General features: G+C 41.7%; 1 protein-coding gene across 2 annotated transcripts; it reads right to left on the bottom strand.

Annotated features, from left to right (window-relative positions):
- Positions 1 to 2,885: 2,885 nt before the first annotated feature.
- LOC106575220 (uncharacterized) lies at positions 2,886 to 21,120 on the bottom strand. Of its 2 annotated transcripts, XM_045698796.1 has the most exons (11): positions 20,910 to 21,120; positions 20,412 to 20,526; positions 9,690 to 9,743; positions 9,497 to 9,550; positions 9,303 to 9,356; positions 9,110 to 9,163; positions 8,916 to 8,969; positions 8,723 to 8,776; positions 8,526 to 8,582; positions 4,407 to 4,454; positions 2,886 to 3,754 (listed from the first exon to the last, which is right to left on the bottom strand). In XM_045698796.1, exons 2-11 carry the CDS (start codon positions 20,509 to 20,511, stop codon positions 3,573 to 3,575), a joined length of 711 nt encoding a protein of 236 aa, XP_045554752.1. In that variant the 5' UTR covers positions 20,512 to 20,526; positions 20,910 to 21,120; the 3' UTR covers positions 2,886 to 3,572. The 2 variants fall into 2 exon arrangements, with proteins under 2 accessions (XP_045554752.1, XP_045554753.1); XM_045698797.1 differs by lacking the exon at positions 8,723 to 8,776.
- Between the last annotated feature and the right edge of the window lie 772 nt (positions 21,121 to 21,892).

Here is a 21,892-nt window from a genome sequence, read left to right as displayed (position 1 = left end):
CTCTCTCTGCTAAGTTTGACATTCACAACTCTTTGGGGAAGTGCTGAGTGCAGGAACTATTCCTGGCTGTAACAATGTAGCATCCATCTTCACAGGCAGATACTGTATTATTTATTCTTGTAACCCTGGCCCCCCAAAAATGTACTTCATAACCTTCCCAATGCACCTCTGAACAGAAGCGTCAAAAGCCTTAACATAAACCCCGGAGCAGACTTTGTGCGAGCAATTTTGCGAGAACTGCTTATCTTGCAATATTCAATATCCATAGCGGAAACGTATTGAAATAGTAATTGAGTCTGGAATGGAAGTCCTTTCTCCTAGGAAGCTTGCCATGTCAGGGGCTAAGTCACATTATATCTTCATTATAGCTTATAGGATATTCGCTGAAGAATAGAATAGAGCAACTTGGATGAGCTGGAGTTGAGCATTTTCTTGTTTTATTGTGGCTGTATTATGCAAAACTCTCCTTTCTCAAGAGCCCCAGAACCTTAAAAGTGCATCCCAAATGGCACCCTAATCCCTACGCAGTGCACTACTTTTGACCAGGGCCCATAGGGAATAGGGTTGCATTTGGGACAGAGCCTAAGCCATGGGGATATTCTAACAAGATGATTCAATGAGTTTCCTGTTCCCGTTCTTCTTCCATTTGTCTGAACACATCCAAGTCTCTGTCCCAAATGGCAGCCTATTTCCTGTACATACTGTAGTGCACTATTTCTGACTAGAGCTCTATGGGTGCTGTTTGGGACGCACACAAGATTTAGCCTATTGTCTAACAAGGGAGATAATCCACACAACTCAGACTACAGGACCATGGGCTTCCAAGTCAAGTTATTCATTAATTCATGTACTGTATCCTCTTTTACTGGAATTAGCTACAACTCAAAGAGAGTGAGGTAGCTACATTGTTCAAAATAAATTCTATGTTTTCATCGTTGATGTGTTTAGGTAAATACAGTCGCATGCCATATTCATCCATGGAGAATACTAGCATTTATTTTATGCCATTTTGTAGACAGTAGGAGAAGAGATGGAAAAGTCACCAGCTTTGGCTTTACCATTGTTCAAGCTTCACAGAGCAGTCGAGATGAAATGAATTTATGTTGATGCCTTCAGGGCCATATCAAAGTATGGCTTATTGTCGCAATAAAAAGTATGTTCTCTGCACACCAAGGCCAGGAGGAAAGCTGGGATACAATTGTAAGAGAACACAATGGGTGCCTTTCGAACGGTTATTTGATTTCTAATAATAAAAATACATTGAATGGGAAGTGCGGCTGGTTGCAAGGCTGACTTCCTGATTATTGCCTTTCAAGCGCCTGGTGCTTGTGTATAGCTGTCTAGGCCAAGCTATAGCTTCAGTGACCCTGGAATGACTCCTGTAGAAAAGTTTTTCATCTCCTTGAGAGGTGTCAATGGCCCTGCTGAAGTCACGGCCGAGTCCCAAGTGGCACCCTATTCCCCCCATAGGACCCTGGTCAAAAGTACCCTAGTGCACAAAATAAGAAATAGGGTGCTATTTGGGACATATCTTATGTAAGCGTTTTCCTCTCTGATGGTTGGTCCCCTGATCAATAGGACTTGATATGATGTCGGTGAGGACGGCAGTTGGATAGATGTCTCAATGGCGTTATTGTCTTTACCTCAATCAGACAGAGCACTCTAGCTAATGCACTCAAACACACACTGAGTCACTGGCTTTGAAGTTAGACTTGATTAGAGAATTGAAGGAAAAACCTGTTTGGAGAAAGGTTAGCAATTGTTCCATACTTTGATTAGGAAGACAAATGGAAATAAATACTTTCAACTTGCAGTCAAATGGCCAAAAGTAAGTGTTATTTGCCAGCCCGTAGATCAGGTGATATATGATCTTGAGCTTGGCTTGTATTGTCTTGTATCCCGACCAAGAATAATGCGCAATTAGAGTAAAACGATTTCCCAGAGGCACCATGGTTTTTTTTTAAAGTGTGCTGGCTCAGCTCTGCAGGAACGTTTCTGGGGTTGTTCGAATTGCATTAAACCCACATAGCTCTGCCTGGCGCTACTCAAGGATTCAGAACTGCCCTTCAGCAGCCTCGGGCACTGCATCGCTCTATTCTAGCTTGATGAAAATAGAAAACACAAAATCCTCCATAAGCTTCTAAATCTCATTAACACATACTATTGAGGTGCAAACTTTTGCCCCTATATCTTGGTTTCCTGAACCCAGATGTTTTGTTGAATAATCCTATTTTTCGACTGGGTATAAAAGTAAACTCTTAATTTGGAGAAAAAAAAAGTTTGGCTGATTTAGTCCATGACTGTGCAAATGTATCAAATGTGTAGCTTGATACATACGCACCGCTAATCGAATGGGACTTTCATGTGATAAAACAGACATGCATTATCTTCAACAGAAACTGGACCACATTTAGTCACCGATACAGTATTTTGGGATGTTAATACTTTGAGCATTTCTCAGGGCATTCCTGTTGATATGCCCTCTCTGAACTACATGGAAGCCTTTCTACCTAGCTGGGGCAGTGTCTAAGGAACAAACCCCCTTGTGATTCAGCTGTCTTCAGTTTCCTTTTGAAACTTCCCTGTTGTTGCCTTGTTGATACAAAAAGTCCTTCCTCTCTGGAACGAGTGTTTTCTTGCTAATTAGACACTGTTTTCATCAGGCAAAACAAGGTCGTTTCTCTTTAATCATATGGTAATATATTAGTTACAGAGACTTGCATAAGAAGAAGGGGAATTTACATTTTTGACTGATTTGTTTCCAGTATTGTCATAGGTGAAATGTCTGTCAGGTTTCATGAAAGTATTTTTTGTGTTCTTATGGTCCTTGCCGTAGCATTTCCCTTTTCTCAGTTATTGGTACCTTGAGGCCAAAAAAACAAACATCCAGTTTGGCGTTAGGAAAGATGCCTATGCCTTGATTTAATTTTACAAGCTCAGATTACTATTGGACGTCAAAAAATAGAAAACAGATATTACATTCAGAAATGCTATACATTATTATACATTAAGCCCGCTCAACATCCTCATAATAGACATTCAAACAAGGTACTATCTTTTGAATATAAACATTTTAAGAAAGGAAAATAAAAGGGTTATTATTGTTATTATAGGATTGTTAATTTCTCTAGCTTTTACGTCTTTTCGAAATCTCAACAATCTGATATTGGTTTAACTATTGTACTATAATTGTAAGCTTGAAGTTAGTCACATGTAATGAATATTAATTGTTTATAAAAGTGCTTCTGTATATTGATTAATGAGGGAAATAAGGCTGTAATGTGGCTGAAATAGCTAAATCCACTAATTTGAATGGGTGTCCACATAATTTTGTATATACAGAGTATAGTGTATATATGCGCAATACAAAAATAAGTGATCTAATGATTCTATCTTCGTGGCAAAATCTGCAGAGCTGAGATGGTTGTATGCCCCATATAAATGTTGCCTTGAAATTAGATGACCATCATAGGCTTTTCCAATTCCGTAGAAAATATTTGGCATCTTGAGTTGACAACTGGCCCCGGTTTAGAATCGGAAAAAGTCCTGTTTCAAATGAAGTATTCTTCTTTCTATTCTTCCTCGTTCAAAATCTCTAGTTGAACCTGTTCAATTTGAGAGGCACTGCCATACGTGTCGACAGAATCACCACACTCGGCCTCGTAGGTGTGGTAATTGCCCTTACGCTTGGCGATGTAGCACAGTACCAGCGCCCCGACCAGCACCAGCACCCCCAACAGAGGAAAAATTACTTCTGGGAAGGGAGAGAGACGGGTATAAATTAGACTGACAAAGGGGAGAATGGTCTCTGAAAATATAGAATACTCTTAAAGAGTAATATGTTTGTTCATAAGACACGTTATCATAGGGGTAATCATGAACTAGAACATCAAAGAAACATTACATTTTTATGTGTTAGTTCATTGATTTCAGGTAGGTGGATCGGCAGGTAGCCTAGCGTTTTAAGATTGTTGGGCCAGTAACCGAAAGGTCATTGGTTCAAATCCCTAAGGTGAAAAATCTGTCGACCTGCCCTTGAGCGAAGCACTTCTAGAAGTTTCTCTGGATAAGAGCACCTGCGAATTGACTTCAAATGTAAGTCAAATAAATGACATTTCTTGATAGAGTAAAAAAAAAGATGTCAGAACGTTGTTTCCTCAGCATGGCGAGGGAAACGATAACAATTATATAGGTGAAACCAGAAACAATTAGTTGAGGACTTTCCATTTACGTATACTCATGGAATTAGTTCCATTTTCAGACTATAGAGAGAACAATAATGCTTCCACATCTGGATAACCATCTCTAAAGCTTAGGGGTTAGGCCGGGCTAATGTAAAGCACCTTGTGACAACTGCTCATATAAAAACGGCTTTAAAAATACATTGTGATTGATATATTTCTCACCTATGAAAATGGCTTCAAAGGATCCCTCATATGTGTTGGTGGCTCCCACTGCAAATGACACCAGAACAGACAACACGATAATGACATTAGAGAGACAGGGCCTCGTAGTCAACACACAGAAATGTACGATACCTACTGATTTATCATTACATTTCCCTTCAGATTTCACCATACATTCATTACGCTAGCTTGTTTGACGCTTGCTTGCGTTGCTTATCACCGTAGTTTGACTCTGGTTTAGACTATACAGTACTGACAGAGTTGTGTGTACAGTATACGATGTGGCTTTGAGTACAGCTACACTGTTGACTTTAAGTAGCCTATCTCCTGATTCTCCTGTGTCTGAAGCACGGAGGCAGCTTGATGTACAAGTACACCTCCTGGACAGGCCGCTAGTCTAGCGCAGGGCCTGTTGACTGAATGTTATTCTCTCACTAAAACAGTGACAGGTAGAAGGTGCCTTTCTACCTGTAAAAAGTGAAGGGAGACTAAATCAAGAGGAATGAAGGAGATGCTAAGTATAAGTTATTGCAATGGAACAGCCGTCCAATCCACCTTGACTTTAATCAAGCCAAGGGACACAAACACTCCAATCAGCTCAATGTGTGTCATCCCCTCCACCCAACCTATCTCACAGTGCATCCCCAATACACATACACACACTTCCCAGAACAACTTCCAGGTGTTTAGTGAAAAAAGTCACACACTTCAAAAGTGCCAAGTAAAAAAAAAAAGAAGTGTGCCGGGGCGCTTCAGTGGGCAATACCTCATTAACTCTTAATTACCTGCTTCATCAGAGGAGTTAGCCTATCATTAATGATTCATTAATCACTATCGCAAAATGTGCAACCCCTTCCAAGGATGCCTCCCAAATGGAACCCTATTCCCCTTCATAGTGCACTACTTTTGACCAGGGCCCCTGGTGCTCTGGTCAAAAAGTAGCACACTCCATAGGGAATGTTGCGCCCACCAAGTCATTATCAAGATACATGCGTCGATAACCACCCTCCCTGAACAGGGGCACAAGTGTAGTGGATGACATGGCGGAGGTTGAGCTGAGAGTGGGAGATTGCTGCATTTAGAAGTGAAAGAGGGTAAGAGGTGTTAGTAGTGTGTGTCAGTACTGAGAGAGTACATGTTTGAGCAGGGAGAGGAGAGTTCACAGGGTTTTTTAACTCTCACCGTGTGAGGTCAGAGACAGGATGGTAATTGAGACTGAGGCATGTAGGCTTCAGGGAAAGACTACTCTCTCTGTCTGCTCACACACACACACACACACACACACACACGCGCGCAGTGAGAGACTTCAGGGAGAGATTGCTCGTGCTCGCTCTCGGTCTGCTCACACCCAGCCTTGTCATATCCATATCCCCCTGCCTCTTCTTACAACATTTGCATACGTCTCCCTTTTTATATTCATACATACACTACATGACCAAAAGTATGTGGACACCTGCTTGTTGAACATCTCATTCCAGGGACCAACACTCTAGGGGTGTCAGTTTGGGAACACTATTTCGGTGGATCACATATAATTTCTAAGAAAGTGTTCAATTGAACACTGTGGGTGTTAAAATACTGATCTAAAATTTGCTGTGTACATACAACTGTTTATTATAGTGAAGAAGGTAAACTACAACCAACAAGTAAGAAAAAACTGAAAAGTAGGGTAAGAATAAAATGAGGAAAGTAGAAAATAGGGACATGTCAAAACAGGACAATTCAAGAGACGGCCACACTGGACAGGACAGGACCGGACAAGACAAAGCAAGACTTGTGGAAAAGTAGCCTGTTAGCATAGGGCTGTTAATAGTAGGTACCATTTTAATATTGTCTGGGGTGGCCTGCGGGCAATATAGGATAGAAATGGTTCCCAGATTGTGTTAAAGTCCTTCAGTTTGTTATTTTGTGGATCTCTCCAGGGAGGCCAGGTTAGACAATAAATGAAGCCAGTGTATGGTTGAAACATTGGATCTGCTTTTCCAGTTCAGCAATATCACTTTTTGGGCGATTGTTAATGAAATCAATAGGAAGTGTCGTTTGTCCTTGGACATAGAGGAAACACAGGGGACGCCATCATCAAAGTAGTGTAGTATGCAGAGTGATGGGGATGCAAGAATGGTAATATGGAGGATGACTGAGGGAATGCTCAGAACTTTTTTCGAGTAATTCTCGATGATGGGACAAGACCAGAATGCATGGAGGTGAGTGTCAGGAAAGTATTTTTGGCAGACTGGACACAGAGGCGATCATCAAGCCCCATCAGGGACAGAAATAGGGAATTATTAATGAAAAGAGCAATGTTGGCAATATACAGTTGAAGTTGGAAGTTTACATACACTTAGGTTGGAGTCATTGAAACTCGTTTTTAAACCACTCCACAAATGTCTTGTTAACAAACTATAGTTTTGGCAAATCGGTTAGGACATCTACTTTGTGCATTACACAAGCAATTTTTCCAACAATTGTTTACAGACAGATTATTTCACTTACAATTCACTGTATCACAATTCCAGTGGGTCAGATGTTTACATACACTAAGATGACTGTGCCTTTAAACAGCTTGGAAAATTCCAGAAAATGTCGACATGGCTTTAGAAGCTTCTGATAGGCTAATTGACATCATTTGAGTCAATTGGAGGTGTACCTGTGGATGCATTTCAAGGCCTACCTTCAAACATGGGAAAATCAAAAGAAATCCCCCAAGACCTCAGAAAAAAAAATTGTAGACCTCCACAAGTCTGGTTCATCCTTGGGAGCAATTTCCAAATGCCTGAAGGTACCACATTCATCTGTACAAACAATAGTACGCAAGTATAAACACCATGGGACCACGCAGCTGTCATAACGCTCCGGAAGGAGACGCATTCTGTCTCCTAGAGATGAACGTACTTTGGTGCGAAAAGTGCAAATCAATCCCAGAACAACAACAAAGGACCCTGTGAAGATGCTGGAGGAAACAAGTACAAAAGTATCTATATCCACAGTAAATACAGTCCTATATCGACATAACCTGAAAGGCCGCTCAGCAAGGAAGAAGCCACTGCTCCAAAACCGCCATAAAAAAAGACAGACAACGGTTTGCAACTGCACATGGGGACAAAGATCGTACTTTTTGGCGAAATGTCCTCTGGTCTGATGAAATAAAAATAGAACTGTTCGGCCATAATGACCATCATTATGTTTGGAGGAAAAAGGGGGGGCTTGCAAGCCAAAGAAGACAATCCCAACCGTGAAGCACAGGTGTGGCAGCATCATGCTGTGGGGTGTTTTGCTGCATGAGGGACTGATGCACTTCACAAAATAGATGGCATCATGAGGAAGGGAAAGTCTGTGCATATATTGAAGCAACATCTCAAGACATCAGTCAGGAAGTTAAAGCTTGGTCGCAAATGGCTCTTCCAAATGGACAATGACCCCAAGCATACTTCCAAAGTTGTGGCAAAATGGCTTAAGGTCAACAAAGTCAAGGTATTGGAGTGGCCATCAAAGATTTTTTTTTACATTTTACATTTTTGTCATTTAGCAGACGCTCTTATCCAGAGCGACTTACAGTAGTGAATGCATACATTTCATTTTTTTTTTTTTGTACCTCAACCCTAGAAAATTTGTGGGCAGAACTGAAAAAGCGTGTGCGAGCAAGGAGGCCTCAATCCTGACTCAGTTACACCAGCTCTGTCAGGAGGAATGGGCCAAAATTCACCCAACTTATTGTGGGAAGCTTGTCGAAGGCTACCCGAAATGTTTGACCCAAGTTAAACAATTAAGGCAATGCTACAAAATACTAATTGAGTGTATGCAAACTTCTGACCCACTGGTAATGTGATGAAAGAAAATAAAGCTGAAATAAATCATTCTCTCTACTAGTATTCTGACATTTCACATTCTTAAAATAAAGTGATGAACCTAACTGACCTAAGACAGGGAATTTTTACTAGGATTAAATGTCAAGAATTGTGAAAAACTGAGTTTAAATGTATTTGGCTAAGGTGTATGTAAACTTCCGACTTCAATTGTATTTGTCCGCCACTATAGGTATCTTTACACTTTGGTGTAGACAACATGTTGGCATTTCTATCTTTATCAATGTGTGATTTCTGATGACAGTAATGTACTTACCTAAAAGAGTGTCTGAGGTTGTTTCAGTCATATCTGCGGAAGTTATTGTCAGAACTCCTGCAACAGCAAGCACATGGTAAAAAGATACATTAGCTACAAACACAAAATACCGTACTGCTGAAAGAGACAAAAGGAAGCCCCATTGCACTTTGCACAAGTGCAATGGGGCTTTCTTTTGAAGACAGTAATGTACTTACCTACAAAAGCATCTGAGATTGTTTCAGTCATATGTGCAGGAGTTGTCAGAACTCCTGCGAAAGCAAGCACATAGTAAAAAGATACATTAGCTACAAACACAAAATACCGTACTGCTGAAAGAGACAAAGGAAGTCCCATTGCACTTTGCACAAGTGCAATGGGGCTTTCTTTTGAAGACAGTAATGTACTTACCTACAAAAGCATCTGAGATTGTTTCAGTCATATGTGCAGGAGTTGTCAGAACTCCTGCGAAAGCAAGCACATAGTAAAAAGATACATTAGCTACAAACACAAAATACCGTACTGCTGAAAGAGACAAAAGGAAGCCCCATTGCACTTTGCACAAGTGCAATGGGGCTTTCTTTTGAAGACAGTAATGTACTTACCTACAAAAGCATCTGAGATTGTTTCAGTCATATGTGCAGGAGTTGTCAGAACTCCTGCGAAAGCAAGCACATAGTAAAACGATACATTAGCTACAAACACAAAATACTGTACTACTGAAGAGACAAAAGAAAGCCCCATTGCACTTTGCACAATTGCAATGGGGCTTTCTTTTGAAGACAGTAATGTACTTACCTACAAAAGCATCTGAGATTGTTTCAGTCATATGTGCAGGAGTTGTCAGAACTCCTGCGAAAGCAAGCACATAGTAAAAAGATACATTAGCTACAAACACAAAATACCGTACTGCTGAAAGAGACAAAAGGAAGCCCCATTGCACTTTGCACAAGTGCAATGGGGCTTTCTTTTGAAGACAGTAATGTACTTACCTACAAAAGCATCTGAGATTGTTTCAGTCATATGTGCAGGAGTTGTCAGAACTCCTGCGAAAGCAAGCACATAGTAAAACGATACATTAGCTACAAACACAAAATACTGTACTACTGAAGAGACAAAAGAAAGCCCCATTGCACTTTGCACAATTGCAATGGGGCTTTCTTTTGAAGACAGTAATGTACTTACCTACAAAAGCATCTGAGATTGTTTCAGTCATATGTGCAGGAGTTGTCAGAACTCCTGCGAAAGCAAGCACATAGTAAAAAGATACATTAGCTACAAACACAAAATACCGTACTGCTGAAAGAGACAAAGGAAGCCCCATTGCACTTTGCATAGCCCCACCTGAACAAGCCTAAATCCAGTGAAAATGTTCTGTGGACCAATGAAGAAAAAAAACATGGGGAAGGTTCGATAGTGCTTTGGGGTTCCTTTTGTACTTTGGGCCTTGAATGTGTGCAAGACAGGTCGTTGGCAGTAGTAGCCTATAATCAGTTGGAATACCAGGTTTACATCATGCTTCCCTTTTTTTCCATCAAGTTGACTATTTTTGAAGAAATGAATCTATGGCATTATTTTGGATGCATAAGACATAAGTTTATTCTATACAAAATTAAATGAATTATTTGAACAACTGTGCAGAAAGTGTGGTTTCACATAAAACAATATTCTAAATAGTGTGCCTTCAACAGGATTTGACTTCATAACAAAGTGTCCCATAGTTCCCTTCGCTACCTGCTGAGCTACCAGTCAAGTGAACCTACATGTGCAAAATCCTAACTATATTCGTAAGTACGGTGTCCAGTAGAGGTCAATGACTGAAAGCAGCTTGGAATTGAATAAGGCACCGAAACCACAATGAAATAAGTGGGATCTCACATTTTGCAACACATGGTTTGAAAAAAGCACGTGATGAAACGAAGCCTTGGACGTAATTGATGACGTACTTCTGATAAAGTGCTACACGTAGACACACTTCTTCGAAGTTAGCTGTTTAGAGACTTCAACGCATGCCTCGGAGCCCCGGTATCAAACGTAACATCACTGCTAATCACTTCACAAACCAGCTTATTGTGATTTTGCAGGTTGGATGTGACCCATGATCCGATATTTTCAGACCACAACGTTGAGGACAACTAGGCCATAACTAAAGGCCTTACGACATGTACAATATAAGGTCATAAAGGGTTTACTTTGAATTTAAACACATTCACTTTCTGTAGGCGGTCACTTGAAGGTTTCAGGACCTGAAGTTATTGAATGCAACAACCATTTCTCTGTCACTAACAAACACAGTCATGGGTGGATATCTCTCACATTCACTTGAAAGGCATCCTGGGAGAAATGCAAATGAGGCTTTCAACCTACAATGTAAAAACAACACCCCGCCAAAATACCATAACTCTACTGGTTCTATTTTTGGTTGGCGGTAAGGAGGCGCATGTGTCAAGCCTACGTTAGTTTGCAATTTTGTCATGTAAAAACTGGCTCACTGGCATTTTCCAGCCCTAACGCCAGGTTCAGCAATTTACCTGTCCTAACATCAGATCACTTGCGCTGAGGGGGAGGGGTGGCAATGTTTGAGGTGTGTCCTTGAAGGTCACGAACAGTCATTCTGATTCCCATGTAAAATAGACTTTTGAGTGACTAAAAACTATCACCCATAATATTTTGTGTGGATAGAAATGCTCAATATTTGAGAAAAAGTACTTTTTCTCTCATAGCTAACTACCTGGAAGTTTGAAAAGACAGGCTGAGGGGGCAGGGAGTTTATATTCATGAGCTTGCATTGACTGACAGCTCTTTGAAACGCCTATGTCAAGAAATGTGGATGTAGTGAGCAGTGTTGCAGTAAAATCCTCTCAAGCCAATTTGGTGATACACGAAGCAACTCAAACAGCATTGAAATTGCTTCAATGATGGCAATTTGTTTTTTATACATCTGCAGTTGTCTGTTGGGATGCAGTTCACAGCAGCACTGATGGACGTGTTGACATGAGTTTTGAACGACCCTTCCCCCCTTTTGTTCAATGCTGGCTGGAGACCTAGCTAGCCAGTAAGTAGCTAACACCAGACCCCAGATGAAAGGGGAGACATCACATTTTGGCGCCAGTAGTGTAGCTATCTAGCTATATAAACCACGCCCCTGTCACGGTCGTCGTAGTAAGTGGACCAAGGCGCAGCGGGTTGAGTGCTCATTTTCACTTTTATTTTTGAACACTTAAATAAACAAAACAATAAACAAACTAACAGTCTTGCATGCTAACCACAGCAGTGCAAATAACAACCTCCCACAAATCCCATAACAAACATACTCCGAATTATAGGACCTTCAATCAGAGGCAACGATAAACAGCTGCCTCCAATTGAAGGCCCCAATCCCAATACCTAAACATAGATCTAAACACCCTAGAGCAGACATAGAAATATACAAACATCTAACATAGACCAAAACCCCGGAATACATAAATCAAACACCCCTCTACATAAACAACACACCCCGAACCACATAAAACAAATACCCCCTGCCACGTCCTGACCAAACTATAATAACAAATAACCCCTTTTCTGGTCAGGACGTGACAGCCCCTCTGCAAACACGCCTTCTCCAATGTTGGTTACAAGGTGGTACTTATTTAAAGAAGGGTAATTTGACAAATATCTACAAAAGATAGGTACATTAGTTACAAATGCAACACAGTACAGTTCTTTCTCAGAGACTGAACAAGTGCCACTGCAAGCTACAGTATACTAGAGCTTAGGGCTAAGAAGATGAATCAGTAGAACAAACAAGGAAGTGTCTCTCTCTGCCCCTAAGGGTGTGACTCTGCTGGTTCCCCTTGCTGCTGAGTTACAGCATCCCAAACGGCTCGCTATTCCCTAAATAGGGCCCTACTTTTGACCAGGGCACATAGAGCTCTGATCTCAAGTAGTGCACTAAATAGGTAACAGGGGGCCATTTGGGACATAACCACAGTATGCTGTATGCATGCCTCTTCTACTGTTTCTGTATCCAGAACATTTGTTTTCCCAAGACAGAGCAGAACCCCGTCCATAGGATGTCCCCCCCCCCGGGAGGAAACAAGTTGCACTGGCGCCCAACCACGGGGACTGAGCCGGTAGTTGGTGGCATGGCACAAAATAGACTCCACAGCCCCACTGACTGACTGATACAAATATTTGTATGAGGACTAAATGTGCCTGAGAACAGAATACATTCCCAAAAGGAGAGCTAATCGATTATCTGAAAGCTGCCTGCACAGCTTTGATCTCTGCTGGTATATCTTTTCCACGAGACCAGGGCAGGGGCATCATATCTCCTATCTCCTCTGGTCCACAGCTTAATGGCAGGCTACATGATGATAGTGCTTTAGAAACAAGCATTGTTGCTGCTCTGGGTTTATTTGGAATTAACATACAACCTGGAACCTAACACGATATTTTTAGTTTGGGGTAATAGTTTCCTGTTCATCGATAGTAACAACATTGTCTCCTACGTCACTTTCCATTACCTTATTCAAAGTAAGCTCAAAACAGTGGGGAGACTAAATACAGTGGGGAGTTGTACGTGGCAATTGTAGTTCAATTCTAGTACAGTACACACAGTTGTAGCGCTTGTTGTTCTCAATTCAAACCTTGACCCAGTTTGTGTCAGATTGTTATATTGAATATTTTCAAGACAATGCTGATGCAAATATGACATATAGGGGACAATATTGTCTAGTATCACTGCAATGGAAAGGTAGAGTACGAGCTTTGCTTTGATATTAGCTGGGTTCTTTTCATGAGGGCGTCCCAGATTCCCAAGTTAACTCCAGGCAGTTGGTTGGTCTTTTGATAAGGGGATGATGGCTGACTGTAACATTCCCCCGTATATCCCTCTGATGTTTCCCCTCTCTCTGACCTCCCCTCGGCTGCCCAGGGGTACAGAGTGGTTGATAGGCCAGGCAGGGGCCACAATGACGGTAATTTACATTTATTTTGTTTTGAAGCAGAAGTCCTTGGAGAGGAGGGTGAGATGAGATGGCTTTGTAGTGAGATCATTTGGGGCTCTGGCCCAGCTCTCTGTAGTTAATGAGGTACAGACAGAGAGCCTCATGTGAAGGAGAGCGGTGTAATGTACTGTAAGTATGGGCTTCCTGTTGCTGCAGGGGTCATTCACTTATTGTTATGGCTTTAAGAGGTTGGACAAGTATATTATTGCCTGGGGGGGATATGGGCTACAGGGCATTTGAGGGGGTTATTCAGCGAAGAAAATGTTCAGCTGATTAAAATAAGGACATCTATGCATTCATGTGGGTGTCAGAGAGAGGGAAAGAGCGAGAGAGATTTGCTGAAACGACAATGGTTGCCATTTGTATAGTTCCTACAGATATATCCACTATATCCACACTTAAGGGAGTGCTTCTCTATTAAGGTTAACAACACTATCTTAGACCCTTTCCCTAAACCGTTTTCACACAGCACCATCCTTTCGTCCTCAATGACATCATCCATGATGCAATAGTACAGTCAGAGCCCAGCACAGTAAGTGGGCTATGCTGTAGTATGCTGTATGGCCTATGTATCTGTATATATGTATCACTTATGCTATTGTTACTCAATACTATCTGCCCTTCTGCTACGGTGACTGTCCCTATAGGGACTGCCCCAAGGGCAGCAACATCAGTAGTATCTGCCCTGTTGCTACAGTTACTGTCCCTATAGGGACTGCCCCAAGGGCAGCAACATCAGTAGTATCTGCTCTTCTGCTATGGTGACTGTCCCTATAGTGACTGCCCCAAGGACAGCAACATCAATAATAATCTGCTCTTCTGCTATGGTGACTGTCCCTATAGTGACTGCCCCAAGGACAGCAACATCAATAGTATCTGCTCTTCTGCTATGGTGACTGTCCCTATAGTGACTGCCCCAAGGACAGCAACATCAGTAGTATCTGCCCTTTTGCTACAGTTACTGTCCCTATAGTGACTGCCCCAAGGACAGCAACATCAATAGTATCTGCTCTTCTGCTATGGTGACTGTCCCTATAGTGTGCCCCAAGGGTGACTGTCCCTACAGTGACTGCTTCAAGCGTGACTGTCCATATAGTGACTGACCCAAGGGCAGCAACGTCAATAGTATCTGCCCTTCTGCTACGGTGACTGTCCCTATAGTGACTCCCCCAATGGTGACTGTCCCTATAGTGACTCCCCCAAGGGTGACTATCCCTATAGTGATTGCCCCAAAAGCAGCAACATCAGTAGTATCTGGCCTTCTCATGAGAGAAGGTTGTTCAAACGTTAAATAATTTAAAGCATCACAATGGTATTTTCCAGTGAATGGATGCTGTACCATATCATTTCGATCTGGCTATTGAATTTGGATCAACATAATACTTTTGTGAAGGAGCTACCTATAGGTGTGTGGCTGTTCCTTTAACAAGACTACAACACTTACAGCAATCCATGTCCTGATTAAGATAGAAGGAGCTGCTGCATCTCCTCCTTCTCCTCTTGCTTTTTAAATGTATTTCTACTCTGATTTCCCAGCTGTCAAAGCAGCAGTTTGAGGTGAAGGCCGTGGCGCAGGCACTCTCCCAGGACCTGACTACGGTGCTGCTCTGAGCCAATGAGGTGACCTTGAGTTCCCTGCCTGGTCTACTGGGCACAGGCCGTTTGACATGCCTGACAGATGCTTTCTTTCCTCTCATTAACTTGTGAGAGGTGTGAAGAGAGAAAGAGAGGTGGGGGAGAGAGAGAAGCCCCGTTTATACCTGGTTCTAACTTGCGTCCGTTGTCCTGATATTGTCAGCATTCTTATTGTGCCCAGATTTTTAGACCGGTGTAGATGATTTAAAGATGCATTGGGATCTGAAGGTGATCGGATGTCCTGACCACATCCGGAGGTAGTCAGACACGCATTATGTCTGAATATCTTACCTGTGTAGGCCGATCTGGATAGTGAAACCAATTCATTCATCATCATCCCGCCCTCTAGAATCGTTGGCAGGTAACGCCATTGACTTATTGCATCAATACATGTCTTAAAATAAATAAATATTGAAAGAATAACTGTCAAATAATTTGCATACAGCGAGGGGCCAGGATATCTGGTCACAATGCAGACACAGTGAACATGGATAAGAGACACATCTTACTACCATCTGTAGATGCAACGGATACAGTGTGGGCATAGTCAGAATGTGGATGAGATCAGGACAAAGGACGCATGTTAGAACCAGGTATAAACGAGGCTAGAGAGAGAGTAGAGACAGAAAGGGGAGGGGGGAGAGGGAGAGAGGGGGAAGGGGGGAAGGGGAGGGAGAGAGGGGGAGAGGGAGAGAAAGGAAAAAGGTCTAATTTGAGGCAGTGGACCCAGACTTGACTCCTCAGATCATTGAGCTGGAGCAAGAATACAGGCAGGAAAGACACTAATGAGACTGAATGATCATACTGAGATGTTTGAGTAGCCCTTTACACTTGTACATGTGTACAGGTGGAAAATGGCAGATTTGGGCACTGATAAGCTCATAAATTGGAACACTGTCTGTACAATAACATTCTAAACATGACGTCAGTGCTCAGTTCTTCACAACGCTGTATGGGTTTTGACTGACAGCCGTTTTGAACTTGAGCACCGCACGCGACAAGAAGTTGCCCCCATCCCTCCTGCTAATTTTTTGTTGTCTGAGTGAGAGAAATTATGTAAATGAAGATGACTCGATGTATTTTGAAAGAAATACCGCTTTGATGTCATACAAGCAAGCCAAACACCTGTGAGTCCAAATGTGCGCTTCACATTTCCATAACATAAAACTCATGTCATATACAGTGTCAACGTTTATGATCACTATGTTTGATGTACAGTTACAAGATGACATGGTGTCATAGCCTGGGTTATTGTGAACAGAATGAGTCTGTTTGTCTATTGTGATGAAAAATTGCAGTTGAACACGGACCTGAATGCATTCATGACTCCTTTCTATGCTCACCAAAATTACGATTTCTCTGACTTGCCCTGTGAATAGAGTAACACTGTACTATCATATTTTATAACTTGACAATCGAACAAGCTTTCAAATGATTCCCACCTGACCCAGATTGCGATTTATAATGGGCCTTTCTTGGATTGCGTAAACAACAACAGTAATTGTGTGATTGTGGGGATGCAGGGCTGTTCCAAACAAAACAAACATTTGCATGCTCTAGGCCACTTGGAGACACCAGTTAGTTCTCTCACTCAAACTCTTGTCATTTTTTTGGTCTTATGTTGCACCTACCTCACATTTTCAAGGAATATTCTTATCCTGTTAGTGAATGTATCCAGAGTATTGTCAGATTTCGTTATCAACAAATGCAGTGAAAAGTACAGTAAATGTAAAATGCACTGTAATGTTTGGATTCACTCTTGTCAGGTGAACTGTTGTGTCCTCATTTTTTGGTCTAATTATTTCCCCATAGTCTCCAAACTGCTCCCTTTCAATTGTTACCATGCTTATGCATATGCTTTCTTCTGTAAGAAACATTTCAAATTAGACCAATCCATACAGGCCAATTCCTATGAGTGTAAAGGGATAATTAACGCAGAATGGTAACATAAAATAGTGCGATTTTTGACAGGAAGGCAAGTTAAGATCCACATAGCAGTGTGGTAGTGGATTTGGAATTGATCATGTATTTTAAGTTGAGGAACTGCTACTACTGTATATATTATTTTAAACCTGTTGTGCTTCTTTCTTTTTACTTTAGTTAGAACACAGTTGGTAGCAAAAAGTTATATTTGTCTTCAGTCCACAAGCTTGATCAATGTAAACTATGTTTTAATAGTTGATGTTCAGTACTGCTCTCTTGGGAACAACATTATTTCGTTTTAGACAGATTTGTAGCATCTAAATCAACAGGAAACATACGCATAAAGGAATAGCAGATAGTCACACACCTGCTAATCAACATCTGATTGTCTCACCTCAATGAACTCTCCCCACAAAAAATACAAAATTACTGCCTTACAATTCTACTCTAACCGGTGAGTGCATTCGAGAATGATCTCTTTGCTTCTTCACTGTCTCCCAAGGCTGTTCTGACAGTCCAAAGCCTGCTGTGTCCCTTTGTTATTCATGTAGCATTGCCTTCCTCTCAGACAGCATCACGTTGAGCCTGTCGTACAACTACAGTGCGGAGTCACTTTGATGCAGACATACACGGATCCCGTCACTGAAGAGGGGGATGAGCTAAGGGTTTAATTCGGTCACTTTGACTGGTGAGACACGCTGTGTTGGATGGCACTGTGGTAGCTGTTCTTTGTCAAACAAACCGAGGGGAATATGAGCGGAGAAGATTCTCACAGGAATGTTTTCATGTAGATAGCCGACGTGATGTATGTCAGTGAGAGAAAGTGACTCTCTCTCTTTGTTGTAAGATAACCTCTTCATAACACCGTGTTTAACAATGATGAAGGTTCGTTAGTTAACAGTTTGAATTCAGTTCAAATGTGGTCTAATATTGTTCCTAGGATTTAACAAGAGAGAAACAGAAAGACACATTTGTTTCTCTTCAAAACTGCCTCACAATATTTTCCCCTACCCTTTATAAAAGCAATGGGAGCACAATTAACTCTGTTCCTTAAGTACCCCCACCAGTACATATTTTTGTTATGGCCCCTGGACAAGCACACCTGATTCTACTTGTCAACTAATCATCAAGCCCATGACAAGTTGAATCCGGGGCTACAACAAAAATCTGTGCTGTTGGGGGTACTCGAGGACCGGAGTTGGGAAACACTGGTTTAATTGGGAGACTGTTACTCTCTTGTTACATCTTTGGAACAGTATTAGACCACATTTGAATTGGTAGGGTGGCAGATAGCCTAGCGGTTAAGAGCATTGGGACAGTAACTTGAATAAATGGAGGGGGAAAAAAGTATATCATGCAAGTTTTGCGCCAATACACATGTAGGATCTTAATTTGAAGCAGTTTGCTACAGCAGGAAAATAATCCTACATGAAATGTGGATTATAATTAATGGAGGAGATGGAGACCCGCACACTGCCTGAAAAATGAAATAATATCCAAAAACTGAAGCTTGAATGCAAAATAAAGATTTGATGTAATTTAGATTTCCAGGAGCAATTATGGCTAAGTGCCTTGCTCAAGGGGACATTGTCAGATTGTTCACCTAGTCGGCTCAGGGATTCAAACCATCAAACTTTCAATTACTGGCCCAATGCTCTTAACCGCTAGGCTACATGCCACACAGAAAGCTGTTGTTTATTTGAACATCACGGTGGCCAAAAAAATCATAGTACCAATCATTTATGATATTTCTCTGTCCGCTTTTTTATACTGTATAATGCAGATCATGCATTCTATTGTACTAGGTACCAATTATAGATTTTCTGATGTATTTTCTTGCTTGATCATGTGACATGCAATTATCCTTGAAATAGAAACAGGTGTGTGTGCCGACCATTTATACTGAGGTTGGCCTGAGGCCGAAACTTTTGTTTAGATTTTTTTGGGCACCATGATGTTCAAATTAGCATCTTTATTGCATTCAAGCCTCAGTTTTGGATCTCCATTTCCTCCAGTATTCTTATTTGGACTCATACGCACCTGGAACCAACACTATTTAGTAGTAACCTTTAAAGAGCGCCTGCTATCATTTAAAAAACATAATTAATTAATGGACATTTTGTAGGGGTTGATACATTTTTCGTAAGGGAAAATGAAGTCTGAAATTTCAGTGGAAATTGCAAACTTCAGAAGACTTTTTAAACATTCTGTAAGAAACATAAAAATGTAGCCCTATCCATATAGGCCAATTCCCACAAGAATTGGCCTGTATACTTAACACTACAAGTTAAGTATAATTAACAGTACAAATTTCACATTTCCTGCATTGCAAGAAAGTGCTCCTGCAAAAGGGTGATCAAATTAAGGTCCTACATCTGTATTCATCCATACGGTTTTCAGATGCTAATTTTATTATTTTCAGAGCATTTGAGAGAGCTCCCGTGTGTGTGTGTGTGTGTGTGTGTGTGTGTGTGTGTGTGTGTGTGTGTGTGTGTGTGTGTGTGTGTGTGTGTGTGTGTGTGTGTGTGTGTGTGTGTGTGTGTGTGTGTGTGTGTGAGCGAGAGAGATAGAGGGTGAATTTGAGCTGCTACCAGTCAGTCTGTCCTTATCACTAGAGCAGAACTTGTGGTGCTGGAGGCTTTCCTACCCAGACTTGGCTGGCTGATAAACAGACACTCCCCATAATCTGCAGGTCCATAGTGTGATACACCCTTCTAACCCTCTCTGGAGGCTCTGTCTCTCTCTCTCGTACCTTCTTCACTCTTTCAAAGCCATCTTTTCTTCCTGAGGAGGAACTAACAACTAAGAGGTCCTTTCCTCTCTGTTCATTCTGTTGTCTAACGCTCTCTTCTCTGGACCATCTCTAAGGCAACCTTCAACCTCCTCAGTCACCTGCTCTGGGCTCTGACACTCTTGGAATGTTGGCGTAGATTCTGGGTGCATCCCAAATGGTACCTTATTCCCTTTGCTCCATATAGGGAATAGGGTGCCATTTGGAATGAGGCCATTGTCTGAGAGCTTGCTTTAGAACAGTGTGGGATTTAATTAATATACTTGTATTTCCTAATGAGTTTGCATAGAACATGAATAAAACATGATTTAGGAGGATAGTAGTGGGATTGTGGGCGATCCTTTTGGCCTAAGAATATCTAATAGTCTAAATATTTCCCCCTACATAAAGATTTGTTTTAGGTTTTGTCCAACAGGATACAAATCCTTTGGATTAGCTTTGTCTTCACAGCAGGTCGAAGCAAAGTTTGTCCTCTCTTGTCTTGTCCACCACTTCCCTAAATACCACTAGAGTAGTACCTTGTAGGTCTATGGTTGTATCGTGTGGAGAATGTGGTACACTCACCAGCTACGGAGGATTGTGTGAAGAGTTCTGTGACCGGGTCGTTGAGGGCCCCTATCCATGTCGAGGGGATTGTCGTAACTGCTGTGGTTGATGTCTCCATGATGAACAGTCAATACTGGACATGCAGAATGCAGAGAAATAGTGAATGGATTATTGGGAGAGATTTATTTCATAAATGAAACATAGCCCTTTCCCCTTTTACATATACAGAATTTCATAACAGTTAAGAGTGGATATTTTCATACAGTCAAAGTGGGGCATGTCGCTATTCAGAACCACACAAATTACACCAATGGCTACATGCATTATCAGGATTATTCCTCAATCTGAAAATCACTGATATGACAGAATTAATCCAGCTATTAAGGACGCTGTCTTGAAGCTCTCTACACTTCTTCTCTCTGTCTTCACAGTGCAACTTGTCTACAAAGTCTATCATAGAACGACAATACAAACTCCTTAATAGAAACGGTAACAGCCAAGACATGCAGAACTCACCAAGTCCAAGTCAAGCAATGAGTTTTCCTTTAACTCCCTTTCCGTGATGAATTTGTGAAACTGTTGGAAACCCATGCACAATGTGTTTTTTTTTCTCTCTCCCTTGATTGGGTGTGGGCCACATTTGTTGCTCTGTGAGCTGATCTGCTAATTCCCCTGGTAGACAAGGTCTCTTACGTAGGCACGTGTTAAGCATGCAGGCCCCTCCCTTTTACAAATGGGCCACAGCTGCTGGGTGATTGTCTCACACAATAGAACTGGCTGGGATAGGGTTATGGATAGGGCTAGGGGATAGGGAGGAGTAGAGGAAAACACAGGAAGCCTGTGAACTACTGTAGTGTAGAGTGATAGTGTCACACGGATAGGGTCCTGGGACAGAGTGAGGGCTAGGGTTATGGAGGGGAGGGAGAGAGAGAGACATACACAGGAAGACTGAAACCTATAGGGTGGACTGGTGGAAGTTAGCCTAGGCGACAGGTAGCCTAGCAGTTAAGAGAGTTGGGGCAGTAACCAAAACGTGGCTGGTTTAAATCCCAGATCCAACTAGGTGAAAAATTGGTCAACGTGCCCTTGCGCAAGGCACTTAACCCTAGTTGTTCTAGATAGGAGCATCTGCTAAATGCCTCAAATGTAAAAAATGGAACCAGTCCTAGTCTGGACAGCTAGGCAGTGTTAAGGCAGAAAAGAGTTACAGACAGACTCTTTGAACCAAGCGGAATCTCTCCCTCTAAACGAGATATAACAACTAAGGGTTATTACACATTGTCTCCCTCTGTGACTGCTAGTTGAGTGTTGTTCTAGCAGTCAGGGTAGGTGATCTGTAAACAGAATGACTTTTTAATCGCCACCCTTTTTTCAGTGAAACTTAAACTAATGTTTGTTGTCATGTCTGCAGATGCTAAACAGTTTCTAAGCAGGGCCAGATGGTGCTCAGTTGAATAGGCAATTACACAAATTACAAAGCCAAACATTTACCTGTGGAA

The sequence above is a fragment of the Salmo salar genome, chromosome ssa17, assembly GCF_905237065.1.
Source record: "Salmo salar chromosome ssa17, Ssal_v3.1, whole genome shotgun sequence".
Taxonomy (NCBI): Eukaryota; Metazoa; Chordata; class Actinopteri; order Salmoniformes; family Salmonidae; genus Salmo; species Salmo salar.
The sequence above is the reverse complement of the archived record's forward strand: the minus strand, read 5'-3'. Positions and strand labels throughout refer to the sequence as shown.